At 49.3% G+C, this 24,601-nt stretch overlaps 1 protein-coding gene across 1 annotated transcript in view; it reads right to left on the bottom strand.

Annotated features, from left to right (window-relative positions):
* LOC138452738 (vomeronasal type-2 receptor 26-like) overlaps positions 1-24,601 on the bottom strand; it is a 433,093-nt gene that overhangs the window by 306,917 nt on the left and 101,575 nt on the right. The window contains exon 5 of the mRNA XM_069605086.1: positions 22,469-22,494. Coding sequence (XP_069461187.1) covers positions 22,469-22,494 — 26 coding nt within the window. The remainder of the gene's footprint in view (positions 1-22,468; positions 22,495-24,601) is intronic.

Here is a 24,601-nt window from a genome sequence, read left to right as displayed (position 1 = left end):
GTGCGTAATGCAGTCTGCAAAATCCACTGTGCTCCAGCCCGGAATTCTAGTGTTGTGAAGTAACATGTATTTGGGAACGTCCTGCCTTATCGTCCACTACGCTATTGCGCATCCCATACTATTCATATCAATCATTGCATTCTCGCCATGGCCCCTGTCCGAAGGACATTAAACAATAGAACGTTATATTTGCAGTCAGACCTGTGGGCGTCTCCTCGCCGCTAGCTGAAAACCGAAAGCGCTGTCCTTCGAATTCCTCATTTGCAACATCACTTTGAAAAGGCATCTGTGACCGCTTGAAATCACAAATTCATCCATGTAGTGCGGCAGTGTGTGAAAATGGCAACTGGCTTCACTCACAAATGGGACGCCCCGCCCGTCGGTGAACCTCGGTACAGTGCTGCATGAGGGTCCACCGTTAATCAAGTACTACATTCCACTGACCCTTCACAAGTTTGTTCGCGACTGCAAAGATAGTATGTGAAACAATGGGACCATAGCAGAATGAACATATAAACCAATATTTCACTGCCATCGGGATTAAATACATGATTGTAATAGCAAGATGCCATGCGTCAAATTGCAGCGTTGTGTGCGGGACGTGCTCGCCCAAAGGGGATTGCAGCTTGCACAGGTGGAATGAATCACCACAGGTGGAGGCTATACAGCCTGAAAACACATAAATTGCACACCCAACCCCCTCCCACACCCACTCCAAAATGCTACCGGCAGGACTAGCGATGTTGGCCCTGGGGGACCTGATAGCACTGCAAGTACTCCAACTTCAAGAAGAAGACTAACACCAACTACTACAACAACCGGCCGCACAGAGGAGACGCAGGAGGAGGAGGAGGGCAAGGCAGGGCCAGCAAGGCCCACCAGCACAGCCACTACCACCACGCAGGCAGCCCGCAATCCCACGCCTCCGAGCTCATCCGTTCAACCTCACTGCTGAGCAGATCCACACCCTCTACCGTTTGGACCGGGACACCATAACCGCCATTGTGGACATGACACACGCTGACCTTGTCAGCATGATAGATAGCCCAACCGCCATCCCACCCCTACTGAAGGTGGTGTCTGTACTCCACTTCCTGGCCACAGGCACCTACCAGCACACAGTCGGACAGTTGCATGGCATTTCACAGCCACTGTTGTCACGGACACTATTGCAAGTGCTCGATGCCCTCCTGAAGCACGCAGACGACTACATCTCTTTACCACGCTCGGAGCAGGAGATTACAAACACAAAAGTGGGATTCCATGCACTTGCCGGCATACCGGGTTGCATTGGTGCCATCGACTGCACCCATGTGGAATTGGTTGTCCCACATGCCATGGAGGTCCAGTACCGCAACCGGAAACAATATCATTCTCTTAATGTACAAATGGTGTGTGACTCCAACAGGATCTTTACACATTGTTGTGCCCGATTTCCTGGATCAACCCATGATTCTATGGTCTTGAGGAACTCTACAATACCACGCTACATGGAGCGACACGCAGGGAACAGATCCTGGCTACTCGGTGAGTCTCATTTCATGCATGATAATGTGGGGTATGTGATGCGGCAATGATCTGGCAGGAAGGGGGGGGGATGCGTACGTAGCAATGTCATTCCACAAACATCCTTTATTGTCCACATACAGGTGATGCCGGGTATCCACTGAAGAGATGGCTCCTTACACCACTCCGGAACCCACAGAACCAGCATGAGGAGGACTACAACCATGCCCACTCACGTACCCGTGTAGTCATAGAACAGGCATTCGGCCTACTGAAGGCTCGTTTCCGCTGCCTCAGCAGGTCTGGCGGGGGACTCCTGTACCGCCATGAGAAGGTTGCAAAGATGGTCATGGCATGTGTCATGCTACACAACATGTGCGTACGTAGAAATGTGCCCATGCCCCCTGACGCAGAACTGCAAGCACCTGAAGATGGTCATGATGAGGGTGGGGATGTGGCAGCACCTCAAGGAGTCCGCGAGGCACAGGAGGCCCGTGAAATTCGTCAGAATATCATAGATTCATGCTTCTAGCACTCACGCCTGGTGGCTGATACATGGACACGGGACTTGTGGCACTGTGTGTGTCTGGAACATGCACAATATGGACTGTACGCCTATAAAGGCCTCGTACACAAAGATCAATGTCCACACATCTCATTGGATGATTGTGAAATGTTTATAGCATATGTGAAATTATGTTACACACCCCATCGACCCGCCACCCAAGAAAGCCCAACACCCCCCCTCCACCCTCCTACCTCCCCCCCGAACACCAGTGTCCAAAGATGCTCATTGTCAGTGGGCAGACGCTATTGCAAGCCCCCTCTCCGGGTATCAGGGGCACCCCTGCCTGTGGAGCGCAGGTTCCTCCCAGATCTACGTTGGGGGCTGCCCTGGACGGAACTTGCAACGGATGATGTCTCTGCCTGCTCACGTCCATGCATGTCCCTAAGGGTTTGTGAGAGCTCAGTGAGCACACGGCGCACAGCGGCAAGTTCAGCACATACGTCTTTGGACGTCGCATGCAGTTCCCCCCTCAGGCTCTCGGTGCTTCTCTCCATTTGTACCCTCAGGCTCTCGGTGCTTCTCTCCATTTGTACCCTTAGTGTCTCTGTACTTCTCTCCATTTCTGCCCTAAGTGTCTCAGTAGATGTTTCTATGGCTGCCTTAGAACCCCCACATTCATCAGCATGCTCCTTGAGGAGCGTGGCCAGTTGCTGCTGTTGCACGATCACCTGGTCGAGGGACTGTTGCCTCTGCTGGGCCATGCCCATTTGCGGTGGTGTCACAGAGGGTCTGATCACCTCATGTTGCCTTGCCACAGGGCTTGTGGGGGATGGCCAGTCGTCGTCTTGTGGGTGCCCCTGCGTGGTATCCTCATGGTGTACGGGATGAAACAAACAGGGGGATTGAGACAGGTCATGGATGGTCCTACATCGACAGCACCGTTTTCTGTGTCGGAGCATGCTGCCATTAATGCAATGTCACCTATGGTGCTGCTGCCACCAGAAGCAGTGCCTTCTGTGGCATCCATTGGGGGGACCTGTGGTGCTGCTGTTGTGGGCATGCTGGCTGCTGGGGTGCCTGTTGAAGTCCCCTCCTGTGTGCTGCCACTTGATTTGTGCTGCTGCCGTGTCTTGATCCGTGCAGCTGAGGTGGAGGGTCTTTGGCCTTGGTCTTGGCCCTCTTTGCAGGTGTGCTGGTAGGGGTGTCCTGAAGCTCGTCATTTGAATCGGACCCTGTGGTGGAGTAAAGGAGGGCGAGCGTTATTTATGGGTCTGTGGAAATTGGAATGGCAATGTATCACATGCATTGGGGTGGTACCTGAGGGTGATTTGGGTCAGGGCCTTGGAGGTGGTTTCATTTTTGTGTGGATTGAGGATGCAGTTGTTTTGCAGCCTGCAGTTAGGGTGTGCATGCTGCACGTGTAGAGGGTGTTTTTAGGATTTTTAATTATTTATGTATTTAATGTGACTTTTAAAGTGCGCTATCAGGCCAATGTATGTGGACGTTCTCCTGGACATGTGTTTCTGTTGCACTATGTGGACACATGGTACTTCACATGATTGGACATTGTGGATTTAGCATTGTTTTATTTGGCCCACCTACCTGATTCTTCGGATGTCTGCACTCCTTTCTCCATCCCTCCGACTCCCTCTATACTCTCCATTCCAATGGTGGAGGCACAGATTTCTTCCCAGGGGGTCAACTTGATGGGTGATTCCGATCCTCCCCCGGTAGCTGTGGCAATGTTACGGTTGGCTGATAGTATGCTCCGTACGCGTATCCGCAAGTCATCCCATCGCTTTCTGCATTGCTGTGGGTTGCGGGGTGCGGTCCCCACCGCACTTACCCGCTGTGCCACCAGGGCCCATATGGCCTTCTTGTTCGCAAGTGCCGTCCTGGTCATTTGCGTCGAGAAGACGACGGCAGCATTCTCCTGGAGGGTCTCTGTGAGCACGGTGAGTTCCTCATGGGAGAAGTGGACCTGCCGCTTGCGGTCGCACGCTTTTTTCGCAACTTTTCCCATTTTGATTGTTTTCACTAGGGTGGCTAACGGGTTGGGATGTGTCTCAGGGTAGGATTTTTAATGGTTGTGTTGGGATTCTGATTTTATAGGTGTACGGCGTGCTGTTTCCCGTTCCGGCCCCATGTTTTTACTTCCGTTTCCGTATATTTACGGTCACCGTATTTTGCGATTACCGCTCATTACGGTGACCGCTATGATGGGTGGCGGAATTGCACCTAGGGCGCCGTACGACGGCGGTGAGGGGCGTTTTGGGGACATTTCCGCCATCGCGGACTTTGCACTTCCGCCATGGCGTAATGCTCGTGCCCGATGGGTCAGAATTAGCCGCACTTTACTCCATCGTGCAATGGCGGAAACGCTATTTACGCTATGGCGGTCAGGTCAGTTACTTTCCGCCAGGGTCGTAATGAGGGCCATGGTCTTTTACAAACTTTGAAGCACCGTTTGGTCACAACAGCGTGTGCAATTCCACAAGCGTGATATTATTTGCTCTGAACTTAAGGGGGAATGTTCTTTACTGCAAATAAAGTGCATCATGTCTATGAATCGAGGGTGAAAGAGAACAGAGTCCATGGCAAACAGTTCAGTGGTGTCCTTCTTTATTGGGATTACTTTCATAAATGAAATCTGTAAGAACCCCCAACCACACTCTGCACAACTTGAAGTCAAAACCAATTGGGAGGGCCCAAGCTTCTCAGCATAAACCGGACCTCTGGAAGTTATTTTTGATTCTAATGTCTGATCCTGTTCTTTTGACCTTTTGAATGATATCACTGCACGTAGAGTATTATTTTGGAAATGCGTGGCTGGCTTAAGAGTGTGAGCCACTGAAAATCAGATAGTACAAAATGTGCTTTCATCAAGTCAGTGTAAAATGTATAGTGCTTATACAAACTATTATTTACAGTTGTGGGAAATCATTGAAATTGCCATTCTGTTCTTGAGAAATCTTTTCTACATTTTGCATATCAGTATTTTCTTTCAAAAAATGAGCTGATGTTCTTTTTACTTTCCTACTATCAAGAGGATCCTGATGCATTTCCTCTCTTGTGTGGCTTCTACATTCAGCAACACACAAAGAACCTTGCAGTTGGCATTTCACACCCCGTTTCTTTAAACGTTCTTTCAATTTCTTCCATTTCAAGTGCCCATGTTTCCCTTTGCTCCTTAAAAGCTCTTCACCAGGCAACCTTGAGGATCTTCTTTCTAGTCGAGCACCTGGAAAAGATGAATGGTCTGCAGAGTATCATCTAAAAAATGTGCAGGTTTCAAAGAGCTGCAGGAATAATAGCACATTATTCATTTATTTTAACAATATTTACACATTGTGTCTGTTTCATTATGATCTAAATGTTCTTCTATACCTTGTGTAAGGGTGCAGAAGTGCAAGCCTGACACAGTGGTGGTATGTTTGTTGGTACAAACTTGTATTTATATAAAAGTAAAAGAAAAAAGGAAAAAAACATACCTTTCCCTATGAAGGGTTGCCCCACCTTTTCAAAAATACAAAGGACTCTATCAAGATGTCCCATAAAATACAGTGTCCCCCACCCTGTGTCCAAACCTTTTTCAGTCCCTTACACTCTACACTAACTATGGAAAACAACTGGATGTCTTCTTGATCCGGAAGGAGGCGCCTCTTTTCTGGATATAGGTTCAAACGTTCATCTCTGGATGAAAAACACAATTAGTGGTTCTTTAACTTAAACGTTCTTGACGTTGGATGCTCCTCCACGTGTAGATAAAAAGAAACACAACCGGATTAAACAGGAAGTGTCTTCGCTCTTCTTTCTTTCCCGGTTCTATCTATTACAAAAAAAGAACACAGTTCCCAAGTATTAAAGAGGGAGTGAGGGGGAGTCACTTTCCCCTCTTCTTTCAACAAAGTAACACCAACTCTGGTTTACTGTCCTGTCAGACTTGATTGTAGGCTTCTTACGACAAAACAGTTTCCAAATATATTGGGAGGGCGACATCTCTTCCCCTGTTCTTTCTCCAGCTCAAAATGCAGCGTCAAGTCTAGTTCACTATCCTGCCAGACTTGACTGTAGACCTTATCACAAAACACAATTCCCAAGTATCAAGGGGGAGAATCTTGTCCTATTCTTTCACAAACGCAGTGTTAAGTGTTAAGTCGGGTTCACTATACTGCCGACTTGACTGCAGATCTTCTTACCATGAAACACAGTTCCGAAGTATCTGGGGAGAGGGAGCCTCTTCCCCCGTTCTTTTCTCCAGCTCACAAATGTAGTGCCAAGCCTGGTCCACTATCCTGTCAGACTTTGACTGTAGATCTTAGAATTATAAAATGTATCTCTTCCTTTGGTAATGGGTGTCTGTCCCCTTATTCTAGCTTCCTGCTCTTCACTTTATCTCTTATGTTGGTTCCAAACCCCTGGGCTGTCTCTGGATCTCCCCCTGACTTGTGCTGAAGCTTGTTTCTCTTTTGTGTGGATTCCAGACCCCTTTATATTATCTCATTATCTCCCCGACTTGCTCTTGGCCCAGCCCTTTGACTGTCTTCTTCTTTAGACTTGTGTGGGCCCTTGATCCCTGTGTGCTGCGTCTGCGGTGCTTGGCCAACTTCCTGGGGTCCCAGTCCCTGGTCTGCTGTTCTGGTGGGCTTCTCTGACTTCATATGGGTCCCAGAGCCGGGTGTTCTGCTTTTGTGGGCTCTCTGCCCCTGCTTCACTCAATGTCAAATTGAACATACCTGGTGTACTCTCCTGCCAGCTACTGTTCCACATAGGATATTTTGTAAAGTCTGTAACAGTTCTCTCTCTCTATCCCTTTTTGCCTCTCGGGATATTGGTACATGTCTCGTTGGTCTATTTGATCCCCTCTGTGCCCCACCAGCCGGCCTGACCCTTTCCCTAACTTCGGTAAGTGACAACTTGTAAGGAATTATTAATGTAAAGTGTGCTTTCCCTCTGATAGCAGCGTTGTCGCTTGGGCTGAAGCATCCGTTCCTTTGTTGGAACATTTTAAATACAAGAAAATAAAAAATACATTATTAAACAGAAAACTTTAGGAAGCTTAATTAACCAAAAAGCAACACAATGTAAACACTGTTACTTTGGAAAGGTAAAATGATTGTCAACAGCTTATTCATTTGAGGCTCCAGTAATATTAAAAGAAAAAAAAGATATTCTGAACTTAAAACACAAGCAGCTCTAAATATTACGAGAAACAGTAAGACGTATGATTAAAATGCTTGCTAAGCTAACGAAGATTGCCCAAGTCTTCAGCATAGGTAGTCTTGACGCTATTAAAGACACAGAGGCGAGCATTATGCCTAACTTCTTTAATTACTGCTTCCAACAGTTCTTCAAAACTCTTAATGTTTTTTTTTTACTTCAGCCATTCATTGGCTGCATATATAAAAAACCAACAAACAAACAAACAAAAAGAGAGGAAAAACTGCTAATCCCCATGATCCTTTTCTTCCTTGTAGTTCTGAGATCCTCTGTCCCAGTCCACCAATCAGGGCACACACCCCAGTACATAACACACTGTGCCTAGGTCCCTTCCTCTTCTTTTGGATGCCTCTCTTAAGTCTCTTGAACAAACAGTCTATTTAACACAAGGGAACTCCTCTCAGCGTACTCAGAACTTCACCCATCCCTCCAACTAAACTTCTTCATCTTCTGACGATCGGTCATCTTTTGCTCCACCCGTTCAGGATTGTTCTCAGGTGCTCTTCTGGTCATCTTCTGCATCAAAAGAGAGACGTACCATTAGGGAGGGGAATACACTACCAATTTTCAAATTATACACTGTTCTGTAAATGACATGGCATATTCGATGGGTGGGATAATGCTCGTCTCCATGTCTTTAATAGAATCAAGACTCACTGCGCTGTGAGCTTGGGCAATCTTCATTCTAGGTCAAGACCAGAGGAGTGCATTAGGCTTCTTCAAAGCTCTCTACCACCGCCGCAGCAATCGCTGAAGTCGGCTTGAAATAAAACGTCTTGAACATAGTCACTAGACCAATCCGCTGCATTCATGATCTCCTGCAGCATAACTCCCGCTGCAAAAGACTTCTAAGCCAAAGCTACCCTTGCAGAATGTGCTCCGAACACTGATACATCAACCCCTGCTAGGGCCATTATCTCTCTCACCCACCTTGCTGTGGTTGCTATCGCTACTGCGTGACAAGGCTCCTGCGTGACAAGGCTCCTGCGTGCTTTTAGCAATTGGGTCATGCCCTGTGACCTCACTCATGCCGTAGCCGCCTTGTAACTCTTAATGCACTGGGTGACAAATTGCTTGCTATTATTTGGAAAGTAGGGGTAGGAAATAACTGAAGAACTGGTCTTGGTGTGCTGCACAATGCTGAACACTACTCCTTCGGGTAAAATATCTTCCTGTCAATCTCTAATGCTCTTACCTCTGAGATACATCTACAAGAAACTAGACATAGTAGGGTTGGGAGCTTCCCCTATAACTGTTTAGTTGACAGAAGAGCCTTACATGACCATTACTCAAAAACCCACAGTACTGTATTCACATCCCATAGAGATTTCGACTGTGGGGCTTTACTGACCTTCACTCCCCTAATCAATCTTCTTGATGCTCCCCTACCGGTATGCCATCTACCAATTTGTGATTGGCTGAGATAGCTGACCTGTACACTCCCACTGTCCGGAACACTCTTCCTTACTGGACAAACTCACCAGATAGTTTATCACCGTCACTAAACGGGAGGTAGACCCCTGCCCCTTCACCATACCTCCCAGGCTTGCCATGTGGCAACATAGGTCCTGTGGTCGATGGAGCCCAGGATACTCCAATGAGCTATGTAGCCTCCTCTGAAAGTCCTGGCAAACACCATCTGTGCCTGACACTCTGCACGCGATCAGTGCTAGATTTTTCTCCTGCACTAGAGGGTGTGCTGCCCCGGACAGATCTGTCAGGAGATCCGCCTAATGCAGAATCTTCGGGGGGAAAAACAAAGAAAGTTCCATCAGAACTGGAAACCATGCCTGCGACCTGCATTCTGGTGTCACTATCACTATTCAGCTCTGTCTCTGTATACCTTTGCTAGTGCCCTCACCAGCATTGCGAAGGAGGGAAAGGTCTAATGGACGTGTCCTGCCCAGTTGTGTAGGAAGGCGTCCGTCCCTAGTGCGTCCGGATCCATCCTCCAGCTGAAGTACTTTGGCAGCTGAGTGTTCAGCCTTGAAACGAAGAGATCCGTACCAAATGGTCCCCACACTTGCTGCAACCACACAAACATGGCTCCATGCAGCTTCCAGTCGCTTGGGGCTTGCAAATAGCGGGAGTTCCAATCCGCTACTGTGTTCTGTGGCCCCTGCAGGTATTACGCCTTGACAAAGATCCTTTTCCCTAGGCAGAAGGGCCAGAAGTCTTTGGCCAGTTCCACTAGCATCTTGTACTTTGTCCCACCAAGCTTGTTTATATATCTCACTGCCGAAATGTTTTCCATTCACAGTAGAACGCAGCATTGTGTTTTCTCCCTGACAAAAGCTTTCACTTCAAATGAGCCTACTAGCAGCTGTAGGCAGTTGATATGTAAGTCGAGTTCTGCCTGAGGCCATTTGCTGCCTGTCTCTAGCTGACCATACCTTGCACCCCAGCCTGATCTGCTGGCCTCAGACTCTATGATGAGCTCCGGAACATCTCCGAAAATGGCTTGGGCGTTCCATGTCTCCATGGTATGGAGCCACCATAGCAGCTCTGTCCTGCTTTCTTCGTCTAGAGGCACTAGCTGGTGATAGCGCATACCCTCTCGGAGGGGTTTGTTACGCTCACCTGGTCTCTGTGGAGGTGTTGGGGCACGGTTGCAGCCCTCCCTGAACTTGAATCACCCCCTTCAGGCCTCTCCCTCAGTAGAAAAGCTATGAGCGATGGTACGTGGTGATACTGCTCCTGCATGGAGATAAGAGTGTGTGAGTGCACCAATCTGTGATTGTTGTACCTCTCGAACCCTTCACCCCAAAGTACGGTTTCTGTGAACATACGCCGGCCCATAAAGCTCACCTGTGAATTATGGAAGATAAGCTCTCTGTCCTGCTACTTCGGCAGGGGTGCGTCGAATGGGATCTAGTTCCTTCACTGATGATAAGGATTAGTCCAGTCCAGCTGCGACTATGCTTCTCCTTATGATTGGTAAGTCTTTCTTGAGCTCTTGTGATGCTGTTCGTTCTGTTTAATGTCTTTATATGTTGCTCCTATTTGTGCCCGCAATAATGTCTTTCTTCTGTTTTCTTCCCTTAGATGGAAATGCTGCCTCAATGCAGCTGTGAGACGCGAGACGCGGCCGGATGGAAGATGGATGCTACCGCAATGTTCGACAGCAGGTAAGTGATGGTTTAAGGAAAAGAGCAAAGTATGGCGAAGCGCAACCTTAAACTGACTGTTTTTTCGATGTCTAACCTTGTCTTCTGTTTTTCCTTGCAGGCGCTGCTGTCGACAATGGAGCGTGTCGTGCTGAGGTGCCAAGATGAAGATTTCGGCATTTCCGGAAAGTGTAAAGATGAATACTTGGTTCGCCGAAGAGATGTACAGGTAAGAGCAGCTTCCTCCTGTTGGTAAGTATGCTGGCAGGAAGCAGGATGTCCAGGAAGCAGGATCTTCAAAGGTAAGTCTGACCTCAGGTGACGGTGAGCGTTACGCTGCTTGCAAGTGCAGAATAACGCAAAGCGTCTGTCTTGAGTATCTTGGGTCCCAGGAGCTCTAACGTTGCTTTCTGTGTGTCTATCACAAACCCTAAGAATTCTGCTCTTTTGCTGGGAACAAGGGCAAACTTCTCCTTGTTTACTAGAAATCCTACACTCTAAGGTCAAGATTACCCAATGGACCTGCTTGATCAGCCTCTCTTTGTCGCTTGCCATGAGCAAGATGTCATCTAATGATCATTCTAATCCCTTGTTCCCTGAGCATTGCTGCCACCGGCCTCATCAGTTTGGTAAACGCTCAGGCGGTTGATGCAACGCTGAATGGGAGACACCTGAACTGTCAGGACTGCCCTCTCCAAGTGAATATCAAAAATGGACGGTGTTCTGCTGTCACTGGCACTGTCAGGTATGCGTCTTTTAGTCCAGCCGTGCTAGCCAGTCATCTCTTCTGAGTATGTCCCTTAGTAGATGGGTACCTTCCATCTCGAAATGCCTGTATTATAGCCAACCATTTACTCTTTCAGATTTATGACCGGGCGTACTTTGTCTTTGCGGTGCACTAAGAACATGTTGCTCTGAAAGCTTAGCACTCTAGTGTCTGATATTTCAATTGCCCTTTTCTGTGCTAACAGCTCTAATTCTGCATCTAACAGGATGCCTTCCTCTCGCGACATACGACGCGACAGGTACTGAAAGAGCGCATGCGCACTGCGTTCTTGTGCAACATGTGTCGTATTGTCCCAGGAGGCCATGCGCAGCGTTGCATGCTGGTAGCTGTAGTTTCTATGTTACGTGGGCAGACCAGAGCCCTGTGACGAGACCGCTAGCGGGCTCACTCGGCCTCTCTCTACCTATTCAGTATACGCTCGCTGCCTCATCGCTGTTCACGCGCTTCTTCTAATAACATTCGTAAGGCATATTCAGTCAAAAGCTATAATGTAAAACCGACTGTATCCGGAAGAAACAAAATAGTACTTAGCTGTCAGAGAGCAGCAAAAAGAACAGGAAGGGACCTAGGCAGAGAGTGTTATGTACTGTGGCGTGTGCCCTGACTGGTGGACTGGGACAGAGGATCTCAGGACTAGAAGGAAGAAAAGTATCATGGGGATTAGTCGTTTTTCATCTCTTTTTGTTTGGTTGTTTGTTTTTTGGAGGTGCAGCCAAGGGCTGAAGTACAAAAAAAAAAAAGAGAACTAAATGAAGGGCCCGATTCATGGAATTAATTGCCCGGAAAAAGGGGGTCTTGCTAGCGAACACGCGTGCAAGCGCCCGATTGCCGATTCATGGAACACAATGCGCGGGGATTACCGCAGACGTGCAAGGAATCCACGCGGCTCCAACACATCACTGCAACACTACGAACGCCTTGCTCGAGACTCCCAGCGAAGGTGCGTACCGTCATGCGCAGTCACTTAAAAAGGGGGCGGAACATGTGGAATGTGGAACAACAAGCGTAAATGTGGGCGTTACATGGGAAGTACCACAGTAAAATACCCGCAACGCCCACACGTGCGCTAACAACACATGTTCATGGAATCAAACAGGGCTCACCGGTGAGCGGAAAAAGGCACGCACATCCAGAAACACGTCCACCACGCAAAAGCTGGTGTAAGCATCACCACGGACCAAAATCAATGCATAAAAAGGCTGTGCGAAAAACCAACGCGCGTATACAGCGACGATGAATGTACCATTTTTCGCAGCAATGACGTGGGACACCACAGGAGGAGGAGGATAGCCAGGGCCCGCATTTTTTTTTACCCAGGACCAGCTTTTTTGGGATGCCTGATGACCAGGTCTATGCCAGGAATAGGTTTCCAACTCATATCATATTAGACCTGGTCAGGGAGTGGGAAGATGACCTCACATCAGCCACCCTGTGCTCCCAAGATTTGAGCCTCTTGGAAAAGGTGCTCAATGTACTGCATGTTTTGGTCACTGTGTCATTTCAGCTGACAACTGCCATAGTCGGGGGCATTTCACAGCCCCCGCAGTCACCTACACCAGGTGTTGGCAATCATGACTGCACGCCCCTCAGTCCGCAGGCACATATACATGCCCAGAACAACTGCAAAAGGCAGGCCATGGTCCGGGTGGCGCATTTCCCTAAAGTGCTTGGTGCCATCGATTGCACTCATGTGGCCCTACATCCACCTAGGGCCACAGAGCACATCTATCACAAACGCAAGCACTGGCATGCCATCAACGTGCAGGTTGTATGTGATGCCAAGGGAATCATCACCTCTGTATATGTTAACTATCCAGGGTCCACCCATGATAGTTTCATATTCAGAATGTCACCCCTACACCGGGCCCTGGAAGCTGAGAGGCTTGGCAACACATGGCTCATTGGTGAGTACAAATGGCCCAGTAAATGCATGCATGGCACACACAGACAGAAACACACCACTGAAAAACCATGTCACCTCTACAGGGGACAGTGCCTACCCTCTGAGCACCTACATGATGACGCCAATACGGAACCCCACCACACCACCCTAGATAAGATACAGCGCAGCCCATATTGCAACTCGTGCCATAGTGGAGCGCACATTCAGGGTGCTCAAGTCACGCTTCAGCTCCCTTGACCACTCTGGTGGTGAGCTACTATATGCACCACCAGTAGTGTGCAGGATCATTGTGGCAGCATGTGTCCTGCACAATGTTGCAACACGTCGTGGCATACCGGTGGACATGGTGGAGCCCCCACATCCCCAACCACATGCACGGTGGCTGCCCATGGGAGGGGAAAGGGCACGTGTCGAGGCTGCCCGTACAAAGCTTGTAGTACAATTGTTCCCCTATAATCCAACCCCTGCGGAGTGCACACACTGGCACATACCAGGTGACATTCGATGATGACAAAGGGACAATCATCTGTCCCAACCTTGCCACCCTGAGAACCTGTCCTTGGAAGTGCTACATTGTGTGAATCCCTTAGAACTTAAACATATTCAATCAGTTTTGCACAAAAGGAACACATGGAAGATGGAGTATGCCACTAAGACCATGCCAAAGTACACATCTAAATGCTGGTATGTCAGCTAAACCCTCCCACACTTCATGTAACCTGGTTGCCACACCATGGCATGACATGCAATGTCAAAAGAGATAAATAAATGGCCAACACATAGCACTACTGTCCCCAAGCGCTGAGTGATCAATGGAACTAGTTCAGAAAGAACACACTCTCACACATCAAAATAATAATGTACACAGGAACATCAATTGCCCTGTACAACATAACAGAAACACAGTATCCCAACAGTTAATCTGTCTGACAGTGAGTCATCATATTAGCACAAGTGCCTCAATGTGTCGTAACTTGCACAGGGCACCCCTGCAGTTAATGTGTGGCTCTGCTAACTAAAGGGGGCAGATAAGCGCATACATCATGAAGGCAAACAATATTGTGCATAGGCAAGGTAATAAATGGAGATGCAACATGAACAAAGGATGGATCGCAAAGTCGAACCAAAAAGGGATGGTAACCATGCACTGGACAAACAATGATGAATCCCACTAGGGGTGTATACACAGGTTGGACTTGAGACTGCCCACAGATACAAATGCCTCTGTGTAAGTTACTTTAACACGCTGCTCTCCTTGCAAGCCCATGGAAAGGGGAAGCAGGCGTGGCATATGTGTCTGGACCCTAAGGCACAAACAAGGACTGTACCAACACGAGACAAGCCTGTAATAGGCCCAGCTGGAACCTACAGTGGATGCCCTTGGATGCCACACACAGCAACACACTGATACATAAATTCACAATAGACCACAGGTAAGAAAAGGGAAGGGAAGGTGCACAGATTGGCTGTGGGGAAGCCCAGCCGTCTAACTGGTAACTAAGGACTAACATAAGCACAAGTGAGGACACAAGAATGGCAACTCAAATTAACAGGGTAAAAGTTCAGATGGGGTAAAGTTCAGAAGGGGTAAACCAAGGGGTAAACCAAGTAAACAAAAATCAAAAATGCCCAAAGGTGTGGTGGGGGGTGTGGGGCACCCAGGAGGACGTCACACCACAGGTGTGGATGTTGAGGGAAAAAAATAACTTCCATGGGTTCATGGGCCGCACGGCTAGCATGGATTGGGAGTGCTGTCGCCACCTTCTGGTGTAGCATTAGAAGGTGGTAGTGGTAAGGGAGTTTCATCACGCATAGCCCTGGCCTGGTCCTCCATGGCAGTGGCCATGCAGGAATGAGATGAATGCATCGCCAACATGATAGCTCGGAGGTCCGCATGCAACACCTCACAGGATGTTCGGAGTTCCTCTGAGATGGTATGAATCAACTGTTGCATCTGCTGTTCTGACCATCTACTGCGGGCTGCCTTGAGTGCAGCCAGTGTAGTTCTGAGGGACCTATATTCTTCCCTGAGGGCTTCCCTGTGGGCACAACCCTCTGTCACCAGGGATTCCTGCAGAGCCCTCAGTTCCGCCCGTCGGCTCATGTTGCTGGCCTCCATGTGCAGCCTGTGTGAGCGGCATGTGGACCGCAATGTCTGCTGCTGGAGCTCCACCTGTCTTCCTGGGGGGATCATGGAATTGGCCAGCCTATCCATGCCCTGAGCCAACATCTCATAGAAAGCACCCTGTTTTTGTACAACAGTATACATGGACTGCTCCCACACAGTATCGCCAACTGCCACACGGCCACCGTGTTGGCGGACCCCACGTCTGCCTGGCCCAAGGATACCTGGCCCTTGATGTGCTGCCACTGTGGCTATACACAGCTCACGCTTGTGTATGCCGTCACTCCGGTGTTGTTGCAGCTAACGTCTGCACCATAGGTGAGCATACTCACCCTACCTCTTCGGAACAGCAGCAGCCATTATTACGCTCTCCTCAGATGCCATTTTTCATGTTTCTCCTAGCAGAGTGGTGTTATCTTTGGCATTATCCACCATTGAATGGTCATCGTCTGATCCCGCTCGTAGCATCCTCACAGCAACACACACTTGAAGGTAAGCCCGGCGTGACATGATGCGTGTCTAATACCTTTCCTTCACCCAGCTCCCTCTTATTTGGGGACTATTTTATAAACTATTAGAATACAAGGCATTAGCCCATGGCAGCGCTCCCTCGACATTAAGCCTATGTTCTCTTTCCCCACAGGCCCTCAGTGACCACATGGACTCCAGATGAGCTCAGCTCGGATACGTGTGCCCCCCTATGTGCTCGATGACCTCCCTCTGAGGACGACTTGACACCCCAGTACAGAGGTGCACCCTCTGCCCTCATTTGCCTACGGATTTAACCCTACAAGCTTCCCCCGTTCCTAGGACTCTTGCACAAGGTTAGTGGTACTTGCCTAGGAAGCATAGTCTCTTCCTCCTTCTCATTGTTTGTTTCACTCATGCTTTTAGAGCCCACCAGGTGGGCCTCTGTTTTGTCTCTTCCGGTCTGCCTCATTTAAAGTTACTGCATGTGCTCTTTCTACAGAGAGACACAATCCAAGGCCCGGAAGAAGTCACCAAGAACTCTAGCCGAAACGTCCAAGGAATCAGCTAATACCAAGCTGCTTTGTCCACTATACACCCAGGGATCCCCTCCACGAAATAGACTCAGGATTGGTCACCTTTTCTGCCTGCTACTTGACCTTTGTTAGGTCATATATGAGGACACGTATATGAACATGTTGCACTACTCGTTTATGCTTATATTTCTGTTTATAACTATGACAAGTCATGTTATGCACTGCTGTATGCTTTAACAACATTCAGCATTTTTAACAATGTATACAAATACTGATGTTTAGTAAACTATATACTGAACAGTTGTTTTTGGTAAATACAGTACCAAGAAGTTTTCTCGCTTGCTATTAAAAATCAGAATAAAGCCTATGCCACAGCGAATTTGAAAAGGCTGTTTTTACTAGTATAGCCTATGGTCTACTTGATTTCTCCTATAGTCTTAGGAGGATAGCTCAGCGGCAACATGCTCGCCTTGGAAACAAGACGACACGGAGCAACACAGGTTCGATCCCTGGGTCAGCGCTTAGAAACCTCTGGGTATTAAGCGCGTTATAAATAAACTTTCATATCATATCATACAGCCAGTACGATACTGTGGATGGATCTCATAGGCAGATTTGACTCAGCCAAATACCTTGGGCTAATACTACATACACAACCAAAGTTATGGCAAATTTGTTAATAGCAGGACCACTCTGTTGACTTCAGTAATATCTGCCTGCCATCCTGCCACTTAGGGCTCTCCCTCCTCTTACGTTTAGTCTTGAGATGGCGTTAAGAACTTCTTCATTGCTTATGGGGGAGTCGAGGGCCATTCTCTGAGCATGGGGATTTCCAGCCAGTCGAGATAATATCAGGTGCTGTGTATTCTGGGAAATACAGTCGTCCCTGGTTTTGTAAATTGCTTGTTCCACCCTGTGGCCCCTCAGACAGGCCGCCAGTGTTGTGTGGGTTGTTATTTGATGTAGCACAGATGTGCGATCACCTTTCCCCTCCAGATATCCCCCAATGTCTTCCTAAGATCCCTGATCTCCACTAGGCACTCCTCTGAGCCTTCCGCCGTATCTTTCAATGCCTTTTGTCTTTCCTTGATATTCTGTTTCAGGTCAGTTTTGAGTAGCGTTCTTTCTCTTTTTTGCCACGCCTTCTGACAGCAGGAAGCTGCGGAAGGTGGCTTTAGCTGCCTACCAGATCGTGTGCAGCGTTGCATCAACCACATGGTTAAACTGGAAGAACTAATCTATTCTGTTTCAGAGGGTCTCCCTAAAGACCAGGTCTCTATAAAAAGTGTAATTGCAGAACCATCGTGAGGCGAGCGGTCCACAGGGTCCAATCTCCATGGTCAGTTTACACATGTCGCGGTCAGCCCACCCTGCTATTCGGATGTCTGTGTCAAATATTGTGTGCTCTTATGAAGCGTCTAAGAGAATATAGTCAATCCTTGTGTAGGTCATGTGGGGCGGGGAGAAAAAGGTAAATGCCTGTGTATGTGGGTGTGGTGACCTCCATGAGTCTATCACAAAATGTTCAAGCCGGAGGGGCCCCAAGGCGTCACCATCCTGGGCAGTAGGGGGAGCAGCCCCGGGTCTCTGGGACAACCAATCTCTTGTGGGGTTAAGAATCTGGTTCAAGGATTCCAAGATTCCAAGATTCCAAGATGACGCCTTGCTCAGGATAGAAGTGTGCCTTTGAGCTCCATCTCCACGACCTCCTCAAACACATCGAAGTGTGGGGAATCAGCCCAGCCGTGATGCTAGAATAACTGCTGATAGCACCTGTAAACACGCAAGCCTGGCAAGACCTATGGCGAAAGCCTGAGTTTGCAGGATCCGGACCCCGATGAGAAGGGAAAGTTGGTGGACTACATTGGGCGCAGCAGGCCCCGGCTGGGACCGGCCCAAGCTCTACCTGTGAAGCAGAGCAGGGAAAGAGAGAGCTCCGGTGCACACGCAGCAAGCCCAGGTGAGCCGGGACTGAGCCAAGGGGAGCGAGAGGTGCTCAACCTGTGACCCCGCTAGAACAGCAATAAACACTGTAACCCGTGCCGGCCCGGGAGACGCAACAGTCCGCCAGCCCGGGTAAATAAGTGCCTAGAGGAAACATCAGCAGGCCCCTAAGGAAAGGTGGTGGAGCTGGGGCGGGGACAACCCATCTACTGTTGGCAGTGGAAGTGGAGCTGCAGCGCCCCCCCCCACAAATCCTCCAACAGAAGCAAGGACTACTATCATCAAATGCCCGGAAGCATGGGGCGGGGTACCCATAGCAAGCGGCACCCACCGCTGGTGCCACAGGAAGGTACCCTCCAACAGTGCTGGGGAAGGGACCCAGAGGTGGCAGCTGTGCCTGTGCTAGAGAGAGCAGGCCAACGATGATGCACACACCCCCAGCAGTAATGATACCATGTCAATGTCCAAAGAAATACTTGAGGCTTCCTTTAATGACTTCCAGACCAAACTTACTGCCTCCTTTCAAAACCAGTTCACAGCTTTCACCTCAGAGGTAAAACAAGCGATCCAGGACTTGAAAAAGGATGTTGTGAGCCTAAAGGTGGGCACGGACACAACAGAGAAGGAGCTGTAGGAGATGACGGAAAATAATAGGAAAATGGATGAGGCCCTCGATGACATGGTCAGGATATCCCACAACTTAGAACTCCAATGCGAAGACCTCGAAAACCGGTCCCGGTGGTCCAACATCCACATACGCAACCTACCGGACGAAGTGGGGTACAAAGATCTTAAAGGGGCAGTGCAGCAGATTTTTGTGGACCTCCTGGGAGACGAGACAACGCAGTAGGTTCCTATCGACCAAGTGCATCGGACAGGCCCAAGATGGTTGAACCCAGTAGCACATCCTAGAGATACGCTGTCAGACCTATCAAACTATCCCGAGAAAGAACTTATCCTCAGAGTGACTCGCCAAGTTGAACCCATCACCTACAATGGGGTAGAAATCGTCTATACCAGGACCTTGCCCAGTCAACCTTACAGAAGCTCAGGGAGATAGGTCCGGTCGAAAGAGCCCTGCAGACTAATCAAATCAAGTACAAATGGACCTTCCCTTTTGGTCTCCTCCTCACCTGGGAAGGGCAGCACCACCGAATCACAACTTGTGACGAAGGAGCCCATATTCTTAAACTCAATGACGAGGATGCCTGACCTAAACCCTGGGTGGGGCAGAGACATCTACGAGGAGCAGGTCATGGGAATGTTCACAAGTAAGAAGGCTGCGAAGAAGGAATCAGTGCCCAAGCATAGGTTCCCATGACATACCTCCCACAACCGACCTACAACCGGCATCGACAAGATGAAGATCAATAAGAAAGTTTGGCGGTCGACCACATCACAGAGAACAAAAAGCAATGGGTTTGTGGAGGATGAAGTTCATCCTAACGGGTCCTCTTGGAATCGATCGAGGGGTATAGTTCCACCCGCTAGTTGGACCTGGAATTGCTAGTGAACCAAATCGGAGGATAATATGCCCGAAGAGTCCTTAGGATTTTGGCTCTCTCCAGGTAGGGGGGTCAGGGAGAGGTGCATGAGGGGAGTTCTGGGGGGTGTTGCGGGGGACTCGGATGGGAGGGACGATCAGATAGGGCAAGGCCACAGGGCCGGCAATAGCTTTACCACATTAACTAGACTGCTTTCAAATGCCTAACTCTTAATTTTAGAGGGTTAAATTCCCCCACGAAAAGACCGAAAGTCGAGCGGTACCTCCTGAGAGAGCATCCGGACATAGTGGCTTTCGAAGAGACACACATAAGGAAACAGGACAGGCACAGATTCAAAGTACGCCAATATCCCCACATTTACCAATCCAATGCCCAGGGCAAGGTGGCTGGGGTAATGATAGCGCTCCGCTCAGATCCCGATACACATATCATAGAGACTAGGGCTGTTAGCCAGGGGAAGTATTTGTTTCTGACCCCCAGGGTCAATCAGGCATGGGACCCGGGAGGGACAGAAGCATGTGCACATATCATGGTCAGCCCCCTCCCTCGCAAGCTCTCTGCGCTAAAATGGACCAACTGGCTCTGACCGACTCTTCGAAGGGCACTAAAACGTAAGGAGCAGGGTTATACCTTCTACTCGCATTTCCATAAATCATTTTCCCGCATTGACTATATCTGGTCCACAACAACTCTGCTGGGTTCGTTCAGGGAGATAGGCACTATCCAGATATCAGACCATGCTCCATTAACTATAGGGTTGGACTTGCAGCAGGTGTGGAGAGGCCTGTGCAATTAGTCATTCCTTCAGGGGCTTCTTTCGGACCAGGTAATGAGAAAAGACATAGGATCCAAGATTGGGGATTTTTCCTAACTCAATGCCTCTCCAGACATCACAGAGCAATGTCTCTGGGACGCCTTCAAGGAGACCCCATGGGGAGACTTAATAGCAATGCGTGCAGCTAGGTCAAAACAATCCTTTGCACTCGAATGTGAATTGGAGCAGGAACTAAAAGTATAGGGGGCATCGAGTTAATCTCGAACTCATTCAGACCAGAGGTAGTGAAAGGGCTGCCACCTACGGCAGAAACTATGTGAAGGCCAATAAAGCTTTTGGTGTGCCTTCTGAAGCAAAAGGCAGACCATCCGCGATGTAATAACCCCCGGGGGTCCACAGCCACCACCACATAATACATCATTGAACAATTTACAACATTTTATACTGCCTTGGACACATCCGAGTGCCCTGATAGTACCTCCACTCTGTCCCATCAATAAATATCCCTGAGTGAACTAGAATGATTAGAGAAATGTATTACGATAGAGGAGGTACAACAAGCAATCAGGGAGCTCCGCCCAATAAATCCTCTAGCCCTGATGACTATCTGTCAATTTTTTACAAAACCTTCCAAAAGCAACTTGCCGCCAGAATGAAGGCCAAGGATCCTGCGCTATGTGGGTCTTCCTGCCCTATTGCCCTAATTAATATAGATGCCAAGCGCTCTGCTAAAGTCCCGGCAAACCAAATAGAGGACCTCCTCCCTTAACATATACACCCGGACCAAACTGGGTTTATTAAGCAGTGCCAGGCATTTGATAAGAAAGCAGTTCGGAAGGCTACTCCATCTGTCCTCCTTTTGTTTGACGCGGGAAAAAGCGTTTGACCGCATGGAGTGGCCCTTCCTGTTCCACACGATGGAGCTGATGGGGTTCGGAGCCTCATTCCTGCAAAAGGTGCATGCCATCTGTGGCAACCCAACAGTTAGGCTATCAATCAATGTACAGCTTTCCGAGACTATCGACCTAAAAAGAGGAACAAAGCAGGGCTGCCCTCTGTCCCCACTCCTCTATCCTATTCATTTAGAGCAATTCCTGTGCAAAATCAGATCACTAGAAGATATCCGAGGGATACCATTCGGGGGCGAAGACCACTAGGTTACTGCGTTTGCGGTCAACATGCTCCTTGCCCTCAAGGATCCCGAACATTCTCGTCCTGCCGTATTTCGAGAGATAGAGGCATTTGGAGCAGTGGCGGGACTGAAAGGCAATGTCGCAATGTCAGAAATCCTAAACCTAGCAATCCCTGTTGATATACTACAACGGGTGGTGGAAAGTTTGTTCTTTCGCTGGGTGCCGCAGGGAATTAAGCTTCTGGGTGTAACCATCACCAGGTCCGTCGAAGGACTGCACAACGCAAACTATAAACCACTGTTGGAGGCAATCACTCCCCTACCGGTCTCCTGACTCGGGAGAATTAATACTATCAAAATGGTGATTCAGCCCAGACTATAATACAGAATGTAATACTATCTTCAGGCACTCCCGGCCCCTATCCCCAAGCACTTTTTCCGGGCCTTAAACAATATGGTGGTAACCTTTGTGTGGAACAACAGAGCCCTGAGGGTGGCCCTACAAACAATGCTGGCCCGGTGCACAAGGGGGGCTGGGTCTTCCGAATTTCTTGCTCTACTCTAAAGCAGCCCAGTTGAGGTATATTAAAGTTTTGTTTACTGCAAACCCAAAACAAATATGGCTATGTATTGATGGGGCAGTGATGGGTCCCCCCCGTGGAGGTTCTGTGGCTGAGCAGAAGAGATAGGCCACCAAACGTACACAAAAGTGCCATCACATGCCTACCAGCAGACACGTGGGACCAAGCAATACACCAGTGCAACATTACTATAGTCCGATCTCGCTTCACACCAATATTTCAAAACCCTCAGTTCACTCCAGGGATGCAGCCGGGAGCGTTTACCAGCTCGAAGGCTAAGGGGTGCACTAAGATAGGGGATATGGTTACGTCCCAGGGGGTCAAATCTTTCGAACAATGCAAACATGAGCTGCGCTTTTGGGGAAAGCGACAGACTCCAATATCTGCGTCTCGGACACTGGTTAACATCCCACCAACAAAGCAGCAGTGACAAGGCCCCTCACACCATTCGAAAAATATCTCACTACCAACCCCAGGAATAGAAAACTAGTCTCCAATATCTATATACTTCTGACAGACGAACTCCCTAGACAGCCCAACACATATATGGCCGGATGGGAGGGGACAATGAGAGGGCCCATAGATATGGAGGAGTGGGAGCAGCTATGGAGAAATAGCCCAAAACTCATGTGAGCGATCCAAACCAGGGAGATATGGTTCAGGCGCATGACTCAGTGGCACTACACGCCAGTGCGGTTGCATTCCATTAGCCAGAGCTGCTCCCAGGATGGCTGGCAGGCATGTTGGGGGTGTGGGGTCTGGGCCCATATCTGGTGGGGCTGCCCCAAACTGGTGGCATACTAGAAAGCAATCAATGACAATATGAAGAAAATATTTGGTGATCTGATCAAGAGAGGCATGAGGGAAAGCACTTTGGGTCTGGGAGTCTCTGCAAATAAAGACTGGCCGAAGTCCCTGAGAACGGCCTATGCAATTGTAACTTTGGTGGCACGCCTGTTAATAGCTCAACATTGGAAGGTGAAGGTCCCTCAGCAAGAACAAGACTGGTATGCCAAAGTGGGGCACTTTGTGGCAGTGGAATGGTGGACCTGTTCGCGCCAAATTCTCAACTGAATGGAGACCGGTCAAGACGAATACCGCAAGGCATATTGCCCACAAAAGCTACGTATCCTGGGATTTAACTGATATTCTCACCCTAAATAGCCGACTATGTACTCAAGGAAGCCCATCCGACCCTGGGGCGCGGGGAGGTCCTGGCTAGGGAGGGAAATGAGGAGTTGGGGGGGTTCTAATGTTCTTCAGCATGGGGTCTGGCATGGATTCACATGCTCATGAATATTACCCGTCGTCTGGCTGGGAATCCTCGGTAAAGAAAAAATCAGTATCAGTTTCGTTTCTGATCTGTCTTTCTTAGTAGTAACCAATCACTGATCTCTGGGTCATACTGCCCCCAACCAATGACTGCCCTCTGCCTATGCCTCGCCTCTGGCAGCCATCCTCAGATTTTTACCGCACGCTCAAGTGTTGGGAGTCATCGTGTTTAGCTCTCGAGTTTTTTACTGCGTTTTCACGTTTTTTTCGGTTTAATCGAGCCTCAAGCTCCCCCGTTTCTACTTCCGATAACGGGGACCCGTTTCGGAATTCTCTACGCCCCTCAAGGATGAAGTTTTCGTCGAGTTTATACTTCTTGGAGGATTCCGGAAGATCTGCGGCCTACCTCAACGGACATGGCCCAGGACAAGGGAAGCTCGACGCCCAGATCCAAGCTGTTCAGGTGCTGCCCTGGATGCGGATTACAGAACGTTTTCAAGGAGGACGAGCATTCGCGATGTCTCTACTGCCTCCATGAGGACAAGATGCACGTGGAGAAAGACTGTGCGTTCTGCAAGAACCTTTCGGAACAGACCAAACAAGATCGTCGTTCCCGCCTTGCCGCCTGGCTGGAGAAGGGCACAGCAGGTGAGAAGGCGAAGAAGAAGTCTGAGCGGGCTTCTAAGTCCTGTGAGGGTGCCCCAGCGACGGGGGCCCAACAGAAGGCCAAGCAGCGCGAGTCCGCAGGCACCGGGAGCGCCAACAGGTTGGGCTCTTCGGTTGCCAAGCAGGGCGCTACTTCCCCGGCACGTTCGACCACGAGCCAGCGCTCTGGTTCGGGGAAGAGGAAGTCCGAGAACCCGGGTAGGCCGCTGGAGCGGACCCGGTCGATCTCGAAGGGGGAGCGAGGCGCTGACCCTCCCCCCAAGGCAAAGGCCCAGGATGCACCTAAGGTGGTGAGGACCTTGATCCACCCAGCAAAGGCCTCTACCGAAGTGGTTGCTGCGACCCTGGCGAAGCCGGCTGAGACTACGCCTGTGGAAACGCCCGCCGGGCCCAGAGTATTGCTGCCACCGCAGAGGGATTCCTCTTTCCAGCCCATCACTAAGACCCCCGTGAAGCCCCCGGCAGAAAAAGAGGGGGGGGCGGTGGACATTACAGACTCGGAATCAGCCTCTGAGGAGGAACTGGTGAGAAGGGCCACAACTTAAGGTCCATAGGCCTCAACGAGA

The sequence above is a fragment of the Ambystoma mexicanum genome, chromosome 4p (genome assembly GCF_040938575.1).
Source record: "Ambystoma mexicanum isolate Mex_15411 chromosome 4p, UKY_AmexF1_1, whole genome shotgun sequence".
Taxonomy (NCBI): domain Eukaryota; kingdom Metazoa; phylum Chordata; class Amphibia; order Caudata; family Ambystomatidae; genus Ambystoma; species Ambystoma mexicanum.
Note: the sequence above shows the minus strand (reverse complement) of the source record. Positions and strands in the feature narration are given on the sequence as shown.